The sequence below is a fragment of the Rhinopithecus roxellana genome, chromosome 7 (assembly GCF_007565055.1).
Source record: "Rhinopithecus roxellana isolate Shanxi Qingling chromosome 7, ASM756505v1, whole genome shotgun sequence".
Taxonomy (NCBI): Eukaryota; Metazoa; Chordata; class Mammalia; order Primates; family Cercopithecidae; genus Rhinopithecus; species Rhinopithecus roxellana.
The window spans coordinates 101,059,175-101,076,365 of record NC_044555.1 but is presented as its reverse complement, the minus strand read 5'-3'; the positions used below and the strand labels follow the sequence as shown (position 1 = coordinate 101,076,365).

Genomic DNA, 17,191 nt, shown 5'->3' with positions numbered 1-17,191 from the left:
ATGCCATTCGACCCAGCAATGCCATTACTGGGCATATAGGCAAAGAAATAGAAATCCTTCTATTATACAGATGTGTGCATGCTTATGTTCATTGCAGCACAGTTCTCAATAGCAAGGACATGAAATCAACCCAAATGCCCATGAATGATAGGCTGGATAAGGAAACTGTGGTACATATACACTGTGGAATCCTATGCCTCCATAGAACAGAACGACATCATGTCCTTTGCAGGGACTTGGATGGAGCTGGAGGCCATTATCCTTAGCAAACTACTGCAAGAACAGTGATATGGTTTGGCTCTGTGTCCCCCACCGAAATCTCACCTTGAATTGTAATTCCCATGCTCTCCCCATGTCATGGGTGGGACCAGATGGAGATGATGGAATCATGGGGGTACTTTGCCCCATGCTGTTCTCATGATAGTGAGTGAGTTCTCACAGGATCTGATGGTTTTAGAAGGGGCTTTCCCCTTCCCTTCGCTCTGCACTTCTCCTTCCTGCCACCACGTGAAGAAGGATGTATTTGCGTTTCCTTCCACCATAATTGTAAATTTTGTGAGGCCTCCCCAGCCCTGTGGAACTGTGAGTCGATTAAATCTCCTTCCTTTATAAATAACCCAGTCTCACCTATTTCTTCATAGCAGCGTGAGAACAGACTAATACAAGCAGAAAACCAAATAGTGCATGTTCTCACTTATAAGTGGGAGCTAAAGGATGAGAACACATGGACACATAGAGAAGAACAACACACATTGGGGCTTATCTGAGGGTGGAGAGTGGGAGGAGGGAGAGGATCAGGAAAAATAACTAATGGTTACCAGACTTAATGCCTGGGTGATGAAATAATCAGCACAGCAAAGCCCCATGACACATGTTTACCTCTCTAAAATACCTGTACGTTCTGGACATGTACCCCTCAACTTAAAATAAAATGGAAAACAGCCTGATACAATAAAGATTATGACTATATTAAAAATTAAGGAAACAGGCAGGGCGCAGTGGCAGATGCCTGTAATTCCAGCACTTTGGGAGGCCGAGGTGGATGGATCACTTTAGGCTAGGAGTTCAAGGCCCACGTGGCCAGTGTGATAAAGCCCTGTCTCCCCTAAAAGTACAAAAATTACCTGGGCATACTGGCGTATCCCTGTAGAGGTGGAGGTGGCAGTGAGCTGAGATCGCACTAATGCACTCCAGCCTGGGCGACAGATTGTTGTCTCTAAAATTAAATAAAAGAGAATTAAAGAAACAACATAAGGAGTATATATTATAATTTTCCATCACGTAGATGATGGGAACATCCTAATGAGAGCAGCTCATGCCATAGTCACCACTGGCTTAGGCAATAAAGGCTTTCTAGCCATTGAGCCACCACAAGCCATGGCTGAATGTGTGGCGAGATGACCCGGAAATGAACCAGTGAGAACCTCCCTGGGATGTTTAACCTTGCAAATTGTGAAGAAAAACGATGAGGCTCTTTCTCTGTTTTATGTTTGCCCTTTTTTTTTTTTTTTTTTTTTTAAAGAAAAATGTCATGCTGACTTACTGATATGAATACAGAGATTGTTGTGGACAGGTCTCTTGTGCCTTGTACCAAACTAAGAGAAGGATTGGCTTGCTAAACGTTTAAGTATATTTATAAAATCATCATTTGTAATGGGGCTGTCCAGAAATGGTTAACTAGAGTTCAGTCACGGAGCATATCATATACGATGTTATCTAATAACAAAAATGAGCCTTTTTGTCCTTCTTAATTATGAACCAAGTTATTAGGAGTAGAATAAGTTGTTTGTTAAAGACATGACATCAAATACACTTGAAAGCCTGACCTTTGAAATGACAGTTCATTGATGACCTTTATTTCTTCAGCATTTCTTAAGAATTTTCTTGTTCATTTCCTGCAACTTAATGTTAGTTAAATGCATTTAAGGAATGTCTTTGCATATATTGTCAAAGACTCTTGAAAGCTATCTTTCTAACTTGAACATAATTTTCAGTTTTGGAATCCCTTTCTCTCCCTCGTAGGCTTCCTAGGAGATTTAAGAGGATATTTTTAACCCAGTATCTCTTAAAATTATTAGCCATTACCACCTTCTGAGTTGTGATTTGTGGTTGTTGTTTTGTTTCCTTTTTTTATTACTTTTTAAAACCTGGTCAACGTTGAGTGTTGTCATATGTTTTTAATAAAAGCACTTTTCTGTTTCTATTGTCTGCTTGGAGGCTGGGGTACGGCCATTTCTCGTTCTCCTGATTCACGGAAGATGTTGATCAGAACTGAAGCCAGGAGCCAGACCGCTAGGTCATTTGATGCCCAGGAGCCCTGGGCGGCCATGTCAGGGAGTTTCTGCTCAAGCCAGGTGACTTAGCCCAGGATAACAGTAGATTCTGATACGGGTGAGAATTGTTCCACACGTGGCCACAGTCATGCCTCTGGCACAGTGGACGTGGGTTCAGGAGGTCTGTCTCTCTTCAAGGATCATGAACTGAAATTGCTAAACTTTGGGAGTTTTCAGTGACACCCTTCAAAGTGCTTACGCTGTGACATGGATCAGCTGAGAAGGGCGGATGCGCTTTTGCCCCGTGGGGCATCTATCTGTGTAACTTTCTCCGAGCCAGGCCACAAGGGGCGCTTAGGCCCGCAGACGCCCACTGTGATTGGTTGACGAGATGCCAAGTAACGGGACCATCCAGTCACCTTCAACGCAGGTAGGTTTGCTGAGAGACTCCCTGCGTGACACTTCATCCAATCAGAAGTGAAGCTGGCCCGAGACTTGGCGCCATACTGCGTACCCAAGTGCCCCTGCTTCTCCGATCCACAACCGCCATTGTCTGGTCGTGCCAGGTAATGGCCGCTGCCTCCGTCATGGCTGAACCTTCCTCCGAGACGACCCCTGAGGAGCAGCTGATCACCCAGGAGCCCAAAGAGGCCCACTCCACGACGGCCCAGAAGCAGAGCAAGCAGAGGAAGCGAGGGCGACGTGGGCCCCGCAGGTGCCACGCCAGCTGCTGCGGGGACAGCTTCACCACCTATTTCCGCCGGGTGCTGAAGCAGGTTCACCAGGGTCTCAGCCTTTCCCGGGAGGCCGTGAGTGTCATGGACTCTTTGGTCCATGACATATTGGACCGCATCGCCACCGAGGCTAGTCACCTGGCCCGCTCCAGCAAGCGCCAGACCATCACCACCTGGGAGACCCGGATCGCTGTGGCTTGCTGCTGCCGGGGGAGATGGGCAAGCTGGCAGAGTCCGAAGGCACGAAGGCTGTCCTCAGGTACACCAGGAGCAAGTGCACTCCCTCAGGAGCACCCAAGCACCACGGAAACCCAAAGGGTCTTTTCAGAGCCACCCAACGTGGCCCAAAAGACCAGTGCCTTGCCAAGGAGGGGACCCCACCAGAGGTTGGGCTGGGTGGTGCCCTTCCGACTTGGGGGGCATGTGGTGTGTGGCATCCTGCGATTTTTCAAGCATTTTCCCCTCAATACTAAACATTGTCAACTCCAATATATCTGCAGTGCAGTTTGCTCCAAGGAAAAGTAGTGGGTGTTTCCGTGATCGTGTTTCATTTCCTCAGTTTCCTAAATGGTCATTTTTATTAGTTATGTTTCTAGGTTACCTTAATGGTGATATTATTATTGCACTGATCTTTACCTTTTTCTCTCTCATTCTCTTGTGACTGGATGGTGGAATTTTCCAGAACTTCACTATATGCCATACAGCAACAGAGAAAGTGAATAGGCTGATACAAGAATCAAGGTAACCTTCCTAAACCTTTTCAACACCTCTCCCATCGCGAATCCATGTAAGTAAGCAAATGAGGCCCAGTTAAAGTGTAAATACAGCTAAATACAATTTTCAAGAATCCATTCATTTTCCTGCTTTCCCGACTCTGAGATCACCGACTCTGAGATCACTATTGCAGTTCATTCTTTTTTTGCCACGCCGATAATCTTTTTGTTTCTTTTTAAACAGAAACCTTCATTACTTCCAGGTTTGTGTCAGTAGGCTTAGGGAGTGTCCACGGAAACGGCTCATGGCCTAGTGTTCAGTGGTGCAGCCAATGAGTGACTTGCAGTCTATGAGCAACAGTCATTGTCCCAATGTGGGTGGAGTGAACCAGGCTGAACCCACAACACCCTTGCACTGATACGCAGTCTGGTGTTTCGGGGAACACTGTTGTGATTCTTTACCTGATGTTTTTGTTTTTAGTGCTTGTCATCATGGCCATTTAAGGATATGAATCCAAAGCTAGGAGTAGTATATGTTCCTTGCCCCTAGCATTAAGTTATGCAGAGAATGGTCAGCCTTTAGGAGAAATCAGACAACGCTTATTTCCTCAAGAGATTTGCATACTAATATTCACGTTAATGTTAATATCGGTTAGCTTTCATACTGCTTTCGTCTGGGTCCCAAGTCTTTGTACTTTTAGCACTTTTTCTTTTTTTTCTTTTTTTTTGTTTTGAAACGGAGTCTCGCTCTGTGCCCCAGGCTGGAGTGCAGTGGCGCGATCTCCTCTCACTGCAAGCTCCGCCTCCCGGGTTCACGCCATTCTGCTGCCTCAGCCTTCGGAGCAGCTGGGACTACAGGCGCCCGTCACCACACCCGGCTAATTTTCTTGTATTTTTTAGTAGAGACGGGGTTTCACCGTGTTAGCCAGGATGATCTCGATCTCCTGACCTCGTGATCCGCCCGCCTCGGCCTCCCAAAGTGCTGGGATTACAGGCTTGAGCCACCGCGCCCTGCGTACTTTATCTTATAAGTGTATTCCTGAATTTCAGAGCAGCTGCGACTTTCCCATTGCTTCCCTTTTCAGTGAATCTCCAGCCACTCGAGTATGTGTACAAGAGAACATACTCTGGAATTGCAACCCACAGGAATTTATTGTGTTGTGCCTTGAAGCTCAATATGTGGTCATTTTTGTCAAATGTTTCCCGTTAATTTTGAAACATCTCCTAAACAACCCTTCTCCTTCATATGTAGAAACCAGTAAAGGATGGCACTCTCAGTCAAACCATGAAATGAAAGCTGGATAAATGACAGAAATCAAAACTTTCTTGAGCCCATCAGAAGTGGGAAAGACACACCCCAGAGGGCCCAACCCGTAGCCACACAGATTATTCTACCTTTGTCAGAGGACAGTTTGGTCAAGAGTGAAATGGGGGCGTGGCAGGATAGTAGCGAGAGCTTCCCTGAATAGTGCAGTTGGGCAATGTGCTCAGGTCACCTCCAGAGCTCCACTTGGGATTCATAGAGAAAGGATGGAGAGCCAAGAAGTCCCCTCATCGGGATTTCCTACTTTCTGTTTTTTCAGAATATTAGAAAAGTGTTATGAAAGTAGTTGAAGAGAAATGCTCACTGCACAAGGAGACCAAGAAAAAGCCCCATGAAGACAGCAACAACTAAATCGCTCTGGACGGTGCCGCCAGGTGATCCTACATGTCTGGAGCAACACTTTGAAAACCAAAGACACTTGGCAGAACCCTGTTCCTATCCAGAAACAGAGCTGTGTACCTGGTCCAAAGCACCACATCTCACTGAGTGACTTATTTCTCATTATGCTAATTGTTTTGCTCTAAAGCGCCAATCTTTCTGTCAAATGGGATGTACAAATAAATTTCTAAGTTATCCTTGCATGTCTACTGGGTAATTTGACGTGTCTTTTTCTGAAACCATATCTTTTGGGATATTTTACCCTGGAGTGTGTGTTTCCCATTTGTAAATTCAGATATGAACGAGGAGAATTAGTAAAACAGTGTTGACAATGAATTCTGATTGGGCTGTGGGGAGTGAAGCGTGAGAGTTCAAGGGGACTGATGCCTGTGAGTTATAGGAAGAAAGAGAAAAAGGCTGTTTTGGTGTGAAGATTGGCAGAGGAAGCTCACACATCTGCTACAGCATTTCAGGGGATGATTGAGAAGGGGAACCTAGTGAGCAATCGTGATGTCAAGCTGTAGCTTACTGAAAGCGCAAAGTAAGAGAAAGAGCTTTATAGCTTAAACAACAAATAAGAAGTATCAATGTACGGAAAATAGGATGAATAGGACAAACATAGTCCAATCAGGGAATTTTGTGTTAAGGAGGAATAAGGTACATAATTACTGTGCTTGCTATAATCCTTGGACAGGTAGAGTGAATTCTGTCCTTTCCAGGAACTTAGTATCCCTTCACAAATACAAGAAGGACCTTCCTTACCCAGAGGTCCACAGCTACTGGGTTAGATCTGACATCAGCACACAGGTTGATCTCCCAAATGTCACTCCAGTGCCTGGTCCACCCGACATGATATTAGCCTTTGAGTTTGTCAGCCTGTCAGAGTTTAGTAGAAGTAATGATCCTTGAGGTTAATGTACCTTACAGAAAATACCTCAAACTGTAAGGAAATGCATCATTGATTTGCTTCACCTTACTCAGTCTCCATTTGAGCCTGAATTCAAATGAAATTGCATAAACAAGTGTTCCACCTAACCAAACTTCAATGGAGTGGGATGTCTGACAGAAAGGGTTACCTCTTGTTTTTACACTCACTGAATTGTTATTATTTGCAAATGTCTTGTTTTCTTTTTATATGCTTTCATTACTCTTGAGTCAATATGCAGGACTAGGATTGCAAGGTCACATGGTAATTGTCCGTTTAATTTCCAAGGAGCTGACAAGTAGTTTCGGAGGGGCTGTTGCATTCTCTATGAGCACTATCAATGCATGAGAATTCCAGTTGTTGCACATCTCTGCCAACACTTGATATGTTCAGTCTTTTTGTATTTCTGTTAATGTTATTTTTAATGGACAAATCTTAACTGTATGCAATTATGGGGTACAATGTGATATTTTGAAATATGTATTCAATGTGGAAATATTGCATACAGCTAACTAACATGTCCATCCCCTCGTTTACCTATCATTTTTATGCTGAGAGATATGAAATTACTTTCTTGGTTGTCCTGATTTACACAATCCATTACTACTGACTGTAGCCATCCTGCTGTGCAATAGATCTCAAAACGTACTCATCCTGTGTATCTAGAAAGTGGGCCCCTTTGACCGGCAACTCCCCATTTTCTTCCTCCAACCCCTCCCCACCCATGTCCCAGCCCCTGGGGAGCCGTCATTCTACTCTCCACTTCTATGAGTTCAGCCTTTAAAGATTCTACCTGTAAGTAAGACATTTGGTATTTGTCTTTCTGTGCCTGGCTTATTTCACAACAGCAGAACGTCCCCCGGCTTCGTCCACAGTGTTGCAAATGACATACATTACTTTTGTCAAGGTTGAGGAGCATTCTGTCATATCTACATACCACGTTTCCATTACCCATGTACCCAATGATGAACTCTTAGTTAGATTCCGCATCTTCACTGTGGTGTATAATGCTGCCATGATCATGGGAGTGCAGATGTCTTTTCATCGTACTGATTTCATTCCCTTTGACTATAGACCCAGAGTGGGTATGTAGGATTTCCGGACCATATGGTATTTCTATCATTCCGTTTTTTGAGGAATTTCCACACTGTTTTCTGTAATGGCTCTGCTACTTCACATTTCCACCAAGCGTGTACAAGAGTGCCCTTTTCTGCATTCTTGACAACACTATTATGACGTTCATCTTTTCTGGTAAAAGCTATTCAAACAGATGTGTGAGGTGACATCTCACTGTGGATTAAATTTGCATTGCCAGGCCAGGCACAGTGGCTCATGCCTGTAATCCCAGCACTTGGGAGGCCAGTTCGGGTGGATCATGAGGTCAGAAGTTCAAGAGCACCCTGGCCAATATGGTGAAACCCCGTCTCTACTGAGAATACAAGGATTAAACAGACGTGGTGGCAGGCGCCTGTAATCCCAGCTACTCAGGAGGCCGAGGCAGGAGAATCGCTGTAAGCTGGGAGGCAGAGGTTGCAGTGAGCCGAGATCGTGCCGCTGCAGTCCAGCCTGGGCAACAGAGAGAGACTCAGTCTCAAAAAAAAAAAAAAAAAAAAAAAAAGAAAGAAAGAAAAAGAAAAGCAAAGAAAACAAAAAGAAAAAAAAGAACTTGCATTGCCCTAGTGATTAACGATGCTGAGCATTTTTAATGTACCCACTGGCCGTTTGTGCTGCTTCTTTTCAGTAATGTCTATTGAGGTCGTTTGCTGATTTAAAAATTGAATTATTTGTTTTCTTGCTATTGCGTTGTCCACATTCCTTCTATATTTTGAATATTAACCTCTTATCAGATGTACATTTGGTAGTATTTCTCGCATTCTGTGGGCTTGTTACCTATGAAAGGGGTCCCCTGAAAGGTGGTATCTTTCCCTGTTTGGTGTTGTGAAGCCAGTATGATAAACTGCAAGTGAGTGTCAGGCAGTGCAGGCTTTATTCCATGGCCATGGACTTCACAAGCAGGAGGCTGGCTCACAAATCAACTTCTCAGCTTGGGAGAGGGAGAACATCACAAATATAGGGGATTTTCAACGAAGGGATTGGGCATTAGAAGCAAGGGGAGGAATATTCATTTCTTTTCTGTGAATAGGTGCAGGACTTCTCGAAAACAGAATGCCACCTACCTTATTGCCCATTCAAGGTTTCTTTCAGTCGTTGTCACGGTGATTGTCAACTGTCGTGGCGCTGGTGGGTGTGTCAGTTCGTATGGGAATTAGATTATAATGAAGTTCCAGTTTCTTTAAAGATCAATTGAGCTGCCATGTTGCATCCCATCAGTCTCGGCCGGTTTAGTCACGATGGGGAAATTCTGATGTCAGGTATCCTGCTTCCTAAGGACAAGCAGAGTTAAGGCGGGGTAGAAATTTAACTAGGTCCTGTAGGCATTACATTGGGCAACACGTTGCCTCCTCACTCTCTTATTTATTCTTTTTCTGTAAAAACGTCTTTAATTTGACACCATCGCATTTGTCTACCTTTTGCTTTTGATGTCTGGGCTTTCAGGGTCATATCCAAAAAATCATTGCCCAGGCCTATGTCACGGAGCTTTGTCAAAATATGAAAGTTGAATGGCTATATCACAAAATTAAAGAAATTTTAAATAGCAGAATAGACACAGTTGGACTGAGAATTGGAGAATGAGAAGACAGATGTAAAGTCATTGTGAAAATTTCATAGGGACATAACTCGTGAGAAAGGAGTGAGGAGAACTGGTAAACCTTAAGGATCTGACTAAAAGGCACAAAGTATATCTCATAAGTAATACTGGGCAAGTTGGAAAGAATTCTTATCAAAGGGAAAATCGCTGGTAATTTTACAGAATTGAAGGAAGACATGATAAACTACCTTCAGGGAGCACACCAGCACACCTGTTCCCATCCTTCTAAAGCTTAAGAAAAGTGAAAGCAGAAATCACAACAGCTAAGAAAAGAAAAAAAGACAACTGCAAGGCCTATAAAGGAATAACAAATAGTTTGACAGTCAACCTCCTTATATCAATAAATAAAACCCAAAAGCAGAGGACATGTGTGTCAACACAGAATGTCATTGCTAGCTAAAGTATTATTTGAGAATGAGGCTGTGGTAAACATGGACGAGCCAGGGTCCCCTTTAAGGATGGATTTGCTGTTTCGGGTTTTGGGAATGTAAGCAGGTGCCAGTCCTGAGCCATTAGTCCTTTCCGGTATTACTGTAGCTACTCTTAGCTGCCTTGTCCATACACACTGCCCGATCCAGGAGAAGTGGAACGGTCTGGTATTTTGGCACAATGGCGAATACCCTGATGGGCCCCTTTATCTTCAGATCTCACCCTGGGAACAGAATAGGATTCCAGTGGCCTTGCACTCGAGGTGCACGTCTCTCTGTTCCCAGTCCTGCCTGCCTCCTGACCCTTCCTCAGCTATTGACCATGAATAAGTTTCCCACGCACTAAACTTTATTTCAGAGTCCATTTCTTCCAGGACCTAAGTCAGAAATGATGAGATTTGAGAGAAATGGAAAACTCTTAGTGTAGAAACCAACAAATGTTTGTTAAGGAAGTTTCTCAAGAATGTCATTTAAAGAGGTTTAAAATGATCACAAGAAGATGACTGGAGGTGCCAAGAAGGAAGGGTAATAGAATACACTAACAAGAGGAATAAAACAATGATTGTATAAAACTGATGAAAGAGAAATACAACAGAAAAAGAAAACTCTTCAGGCTGATATCCTCGATAAACACTGATGCAAACATCCTCATCAAAATACTGGCAAATCGAATCCAGCAGCACATCAAAAAGCGTATCCACCACGATCACGTGAGCTTCATCCCAGGACTCCCGTGATGCAAGGTCAGTTCAACATATGCAAAGCAACAGTTGTGATTCATCACATAAACAGCACTAAAGAGAAAAACCACATGTTTATCTCAATAGATGCAGAAAAGGCTTTTGGTAAAATTCAACTCCCCTTCGAGTTAAAAACTCTCGATAAACTATATACTGAAGGAACACACCTCAAAATAATAAGAGCTATTTATGACAAACCCACAGCCAACATCATACTGAATGGGCAAAAGCTGGAAGCACTCCCCTTGGAAACTGGCCCAAGACAAGGACGCCCTCTCTCACCACTCCGATTCAACATAGTCTTGGAAGCTCCGGCCTGCACAATCAGGCAAGAGAAAAGAATAAAGAGCATTCAAATAGGAAGAGAGGAAGTCAAAATCATGTCCCTCTTTTCAGACAACACGATCCTATATCTAGAAAGCCCCATCGTCTCAGCCCACATGTTTCTCAAGCTAATAAACAACTTCAGCAAATCCTCAGGATACAAAATCAATGTGCAAAAATCACTAGCACTCTTGTACATCCACAACAATGAAGCCGAGAGACAAATCACGAAGGAACTCCCATTCACATTTGCCACAAAAAGAATAAAATGCCTAGGAAGACAGCTAGCCAGGAAAGTGAAAGATCTCTACAAGGAAAACTGCAAACCACAGCTCAAAGAAATCAGAGGTGACACAAACAATGGAAAAACATTCCATGCTCATGCATAGGAAGAATCAGTGTCATTAAAATGACCATACTGCCCAAAGCAGTTTACAGATTCAATGCTATTCCCATTAAACTACCGTTGACATTCTCCACAGAACTGGAAAAAAATATTCTAAAGTTCACCCAAAATCAGCAAAAGAGCCCAAATAGCCCAAAGCAATCTTGAGCAAAAGGAAGGAAGCTGGAGGCATCATGCTACCTGACTTCAAACTATACTCAAGGGTTACAGTACCAGTACAAAAACGGACAGACAGACCAATATAACATAATAGAGAAAGCAGAAATTATTATTATTTTATGACAAACCCGGAAATAAAGACTGCACACCTACAACTATATGATCTTCGACAAACCTCACAAAAACAAGCAATGTGGAGAGGATTCCCTATGCAAAAAATGGTGCTGGATGTGCTGGCTAGCCATAGGTTGAAGATTGAACCTGGACCCCCTTCCTTGCACCATATACAAAAATTAACATGAGATGAATTAAAGACTTAAAAGTAAAACCCAAAACTATAAAAACCCTGGAAGGCAACCTAGGCTACACCATTCAGGACATGGGCACCAGTACCAGGCAAAGATTTCATGACTAAGATGCCAAAAGAAATTCCAACAAAAGCAAAAATTGACAAACGGTATCTAATTAAACTAAAGAGCTTCTGCACTGCAAAAGAAACTCTCAACACAGTAAACACACAACCTACTGAATGGGAGAACATTTTTGCAAACGATTCATCTGACAAAGTGTAATATCCAGCATCTGTAAGGAACTTAACCACATTTACAAGAAATAAAGAATCCCATTAAAAAATCAGCAAAGGACATGAACAGACACTTCTCAAAAGAAGACCTACATAGTGCCAACAAGCAAATAAAAAAAAGGTCAACATCACTGATATTAGAGAAATGCAAATCAAAACCACAATGAGATATCGTCTCACATCAGTCAGAATGGCTATTATGATGCTGGCAAACATAACAGATGCTGGCAAGTTTGTGGAGAGAAAGGGATGCTTACGCACTGACTTTGGGGAGTGTAAATTAGTTCAACCTTTGTGGAAGACGGTGTGGCAATTCCCGAAAGACCTGAAGTCTGAAATACCATTTCACCGAGCAATGCCATTACTGGGCATATACACAAAGGAATAGTAGTCGTTCTATTATACAGACGCGTGCATGTGTATACTCATTGCAGCACTATTCACAACAGCAAGGACGTGAAATCAACCCAAATGCCCGTCAATGATAGGCTGGATAAAGAAACTGTAGTACATACACACTGTGGAATACCATGCCTCCATAAAACAGAACAACATCTTGTCCTTTGCAAGGACTTGGCTGGAGCTGGAGGCCATTATCCTTAGCAAACTAATGCAAGAACAGTGACACTGTTTGGCTCTGTGTCCCCCACCCAAATCTCACCTTGAATTGTAATTCCCATACTCCCCCCATGTCAAGGGTGGGACCGGATGGAGGTGATTGAATCGTGGGGGTGCTTTCCCCCATGCTGTTCTCACGATAGTGAGTGAGTTCTCACAGGATCTGATGGTTTTAGAAGGGGCTTCCCCCTTCGCTCTGCACTGCTTCTTCCTGCCACCACAAGAAGAAGGAAGTGTTTGCATTTCCTTCCACCATAATTGTAAGTTTTGTGAGGACCCCAGCCCTGTGAACTGTGAGTCAATTCAAACTCTTTCATTATAAATAACCCAGCCTCGGCTCTTTCTTCATAGCAGCGTGAGAACAGACTAATACAAGCAAAAGACCAAATAGCGCATGTTCCCACTTATAAGTGGGAGCTGAATGATGAGAACACATGGACATATAGAGGGGAACAACACACACTGGGGCCTATCGGAGGGTGGAGAGTGGGAGGAGGGAGAGGATCAGGAAAAATAACTAATGGTTACTAGACTTAATGCCTGGGTGATGAAATAACCGCCACAGCAAAGCCCCACGACAAACGTTTACCTGTCAAAAAAAACCTGTACATTCTGGACATGTACCACTGAACTTAAAATAAAACAGAAAACAGCCTGATGCAATAAAGATTACGACTATATTAAAAATTAAGGAAACAGGCAGGACGCCGTGGCTGATGCCTGTAATCCCAGCAATTTGGGAGGCCAAGGTAGATGGATCACTTTAGGCCAGGAGTTCAAGGCCAGCGTGGCCAATATGATAAAACCCTGTCTCCAATAAAAGTGCAAAAATTAGCCAGCTGTGGTGGCACATCCCAGTAGTCTTAGCTACTGGGGAGCCTGAGGCAGGAGAATCTCTTGAACCTGGGAGGCGGAGGTGGCAGTGAGCTGAGATAGCACCAATGCACTCCAGCCTGGGAGACAGAGTGAGACTCTGTCTCAAAAATAAAAATAAAGAATTAAAGAAACAAAATAAGAACTACATATGATACTTTTGTATCACGTGGATGATGGGAGCATCTGTGAGAGCAGCTATGCCACAGCCACCCCTGGCTCAGCCAATAAAGGCTTTCCAGCCCTTGCGCCAACACCAGCCATGGCTGAAATTGTGGGAAGGTGACCCAGAAACGAACCAGTGAGAGCGTCCCTGGGATGTTTAACCTTGCAGATTGTGAAGAAAAATGATGTGTCTCTTTCTCTGTTGTTTGTTTGCTCTTTTTTTTTTTTTTTTTTTAAAGAAAAATAACATGTTGACTTACTGATATGAATACAGAGACTGTTGTGGACAGGTCTCTCGTGCCTTGTACCAAACTAAAAGAAGGATTGGCTTGCTAAACGTTTAAGTAGATTTATAAAATCACCGTTTGGAAAGGGGACTGTTTAGAAATAGTTGACTAGACTTCAGTCAAGGAGTTTACCATATATGATGTTATCTAATAACAAAAATGAGGCTTTTTGTCCTTCTTAATCGTGAACCGATTTGTTTGGAGTAGAATAAGTTGTTTGTTAAAGATATGACAGGAAATACACTTGAAAGCCTGACCTTTGAAATGACAGTTCATTGATGACCTTTATTTCTTCATTATTTTTTAAGAATCTTTTTTGTTCCATTCCTGCAACTTAATGTTACTTAAATGCATTTAAGGAATGTCTTTACATATATTATCAGAGACTTTGAAAGCTATCTATCTAACTTGCACATAATTTTCATTTTTGGAATCCCTTTCTCTCCCTCAGGGGTTTCCTAGGAGATTTAAGGTGATATTTTTTTAACCCAGTATCTCTTGAACTTATTAGCCATTTCCAGCTTCTGAGTTGTGATTTGTGGTGGTTGTTTTGTTTTCCTTTTCTTTATTTTTTTTAAAACCTGGTCAATGTTGAGTGTTGTCATATGTTTTTAATAAAAGTGCCTTTCTGTTTCTATTGTCTGCTTGGAGGCTGTGTTATGGCCATTTCTTGTTCTCCTGATTCACGGAAGATGTTGATCAGAACTGAAGCCAGGAGCCAGACTGCCAGTTCCTTGGATGCCCAGGAGCCCTCGGCGGCCATGTCAGGGAGTTCCTGCTCAAGCCATGGTGGTTTAGCCCAGGATAACAGTAGATTCTGAGATGGTGAGTATTGTTCCACGCGTGGCCACAGTCATTCCTCTAGTATAATGGACATGGGCTCAGGAGGTGTGTCTCTCTTCAAGGATCATGAGCTGAAATTGCTAAACTTTGGGAGTTTTCAGTGACACCCTTCAAAGTGCTCACGGTGTGACACGGATTAGCTGAGAAGGGCGGATGTGCTTTTGCCCTGTGGGGCATCTGTCTGTGTAGCTTTCTCCGAGTTAGGCCACAAGGGGCGCTTAGCCCGCAGACGCCCACTGTGATTGGTTGATGAGATGCGAAGCAACGGGACCATCCAGTCACCTTCAACGCAGGTAGGTTTCATCCAATCAGACGTGAAACTGGCCCATGATGTGGAGCCATGCTGCATACCCAAGGGTCCCCGCTTCCCCGTTCCACAACCGCCATTGTCTGCTCGTGTCATCTAATGGCCGCTGTCTCCGTCATGGCTGGACCTTCCTCTGAGATGACCTCTGAGGAACAGCTGATCACCCAGGAGCCCAAAGAGGCCCACTCCACGACGGCCCAGAAGCAGAGCAAGCAGAGGAAGCGAGGGCGACGTGGGCCCCGCAGGTGCCACGCCAACTGCCGCGGGGACAGCTTCGCCACCTATTTCCGCCGGGTGCTGAAGCAGGTTCACCAGGGCCTCAGCCTTTCCCGGGAGGCCGTGAGTGTCATGGATTCTTTGGTCCATGACATACTGGACCGCATCGCCACCGAGGCTGGTCGCCTGGCCCGCTCCACCAAGCGCCAGACCATCACCGACTGGGAGATCCGGACCGCTGTGCGCTTGCTGCTGCCGGGGAAGATGGGCAAGCTCGCCGAGTCCAAAGGCACGAAGGCTGTCCTCAGGTACACCAGGAGCAAGTGTGCTCCCTCAGGAGTGCCCGAGCACCGTGGAAACCCAAAGGGACTTGGTAGAGCCACCGAACGTGGCCCAAAAGACCAGTGGCTCGCCAAGGAGGGGACTCCAGAGGAGGTTGGGGTGGGTGGTGCCCTTCTGACTTGGGGGGCATGTGGCATGTGGCATCCTGCAATTTTTCGAGCATTTTTCCCTCAGTACTAAACATTGCCAACTCTAATATAACTATAGTGCAATTGCTTCAAGGAAAAATAGTGGGTGTTTCGTGATCGTGTTTCATTCATTTCCTCAGTTTCCAAAACCGTTATTTTTATTAGTTATGTTTCTAGGTTATCTTTATGGTGATATTATTATTGCACTGATCTTTACCTTTTTCTCTCTCATTCTCCTGTGACTGGATGGTGGAATTTTCCAGAACTTCACTATATGCCATACAGCAGCAGAGAAAGTGAATACACTGATGCAAGAAGCAAGGTAACCCTCCTAAACGTTTTCAACACCTCTCCTGTCACGAATCCATGTAAATAAGGAAATGAGGCCCAGTTGAAGTGTACATACAGCTAAATAAAATTTTCTTTTTTTTTTTTTTTCTTTTTTTTTTTTTTTTGAGACAGAGTCTCGCTGTGTCGCCCAGGCTGGAGTGCAGTCGCGGGATCTCGGCTCACTGCAAGCTCCGCCTCCCGGGTTTACGCCATTCTCCTGCCTCAGCCTCCCGAGTAGCTGGGACTACAGGTGCCCGCCACCTCGCCCGGCTAGTTGTTTGTATTTTGTTAGTAGAGACGGGGTTTCACCGTGTTAGCCAGGATGGTCTCGATCTCCTGACCTCGTGATCCGCCCGTCTCGCCCTCCCAAAGTGCTGAGATTACAGGCTTGAGCCACCGCGCCCGGCCTCAACTAAATAAAATTTTCAAGAGTCCATTCATTTTCCAGCTTCCTCGATTCTGAAATCACTACTGCAGTTTGTTCTTTTTTTGCCCTGAGGATAATCTTTTCATTTCTTTTAAACAGAAACCTTTGTTACTTCCAGGTTTGTGTCAGTAGGCCTAGGGTGTGTCCACGGAAACGGCTCATGCCCTAGTGTTTAGTGGTGCAGCCAATGAGTGACTCGCAGTACAAGAGCAACAGTCACTGTCACAATGCAGGGGGAGTGACCCAGGCTGAACCCACAACAGCCTTGCACTGATATGCAGCCTGGTTATTGGAGGGACAGGGTTGTGATTCTTTACCTGATGTTTTTGTTTTCAGTGTTTCTAACCATGGTCATTTAAGGATATGCATCCAAAGGCAGGAGTAGGATATGTTTCTTGCCCCTAGCATCAAGTTTTGCAGAGCTTGCTCAGCCTTTATGAGAAGTCAGATAATGCTTATTTCCTCAAGAGATTTGCATATTAATATTCATGTTAATGTTCATATAGGTTACCTTTCATTGTGTTTTCTTCTGGGTCCCAAGTCTTTGTACTTTTAGCACTTTTTCCTAGAAGTGTATTGCTGAATTCAAGGTAGCTGCTGACTTTCCCATTGCTTTTGTTTTCAATTGATTTATAGCTGCCGAGGATTTCAACAAGAGAACATACTCTGGAATTGTAACTCACAGGAATTTATTATGTTGTGCCTTGAAGCTCGACATGTGGCCATTTTTGTCAAATGTTTCTCGTGAATTTTGAAACATCACATAAACAACCCTTCTCCTTTATATGTAGAAACCAGTAAAGGGTGGCACTCTCAGTCAAATCGTGAAATGAAAGCTGGATAAATGACAGAAATCAAAATTTTCTTGAGCCCATCAGAAGTGGGAAAGACACACCCCAGAGGGCCCAACCCGTAGCCACACAGATTATTCTACCTTTGTCAGAGGACAGTTTGGTCA

At 44.0% G+C, this 17,191-nt stretch overlaps 2 protein-coding genes across 2 annotated transcripts; both read left to right on the top strand.

The window, feature by feature from the left end:
• The first annotated feature begins 2,782 nt into the window (after window positions 1–2,782).
• Window positions 2,783–3,726, top strand: LOC104659775 (histone H2B type W-T-like). Its single transcript, XM_010359892.1, is given in 3 exon segments — window positions 2,783–3,200; window positions 3,203–3,266; window positions 3,690–3,726. Coding segments are annotated over 3 exon segments (459 nt in total). The 5' UTR covers window positions 2,783–2,842.
• An 11,097-nt stretch (window positions 3,727–14,823) lies between these two features.
• On the top strand, window positions 14,824–15,776 carry LOC115898590 (histone H2B type W-T-like). Its single transcript, XM_030933534.1, has 2 exons — window positions 14,824–15,314; window positions 15,740–15,776. Exons 1-2 carry the CDS (start codon window positions 14,824–14,826, stop codon window positions 15,774–15,776), a joined length of 528 nt encoding a protein of 175 aa, XP_030789394.1.
• Window positions 15,777–17,191: the final 1,415 nt, after the last annotated feature.

Excerpts from the sequence above, each read along its gene's own strand:
- LOC115898590 (XM_030933534.1), top strand. The coding sequence starts at position 14,824 with ATGCTGCATACCCAAGGGTCCCCGCTTCCCCGTTCCACAACCGCCATT. Across the intron at positions 15,315-15,739 it reads GGCACGAAGGCTGTCCTCAG|AACTTCACTATATGCCATAC; the intron begins GTACACCAGGAG and ends GGAATTTTCCAG.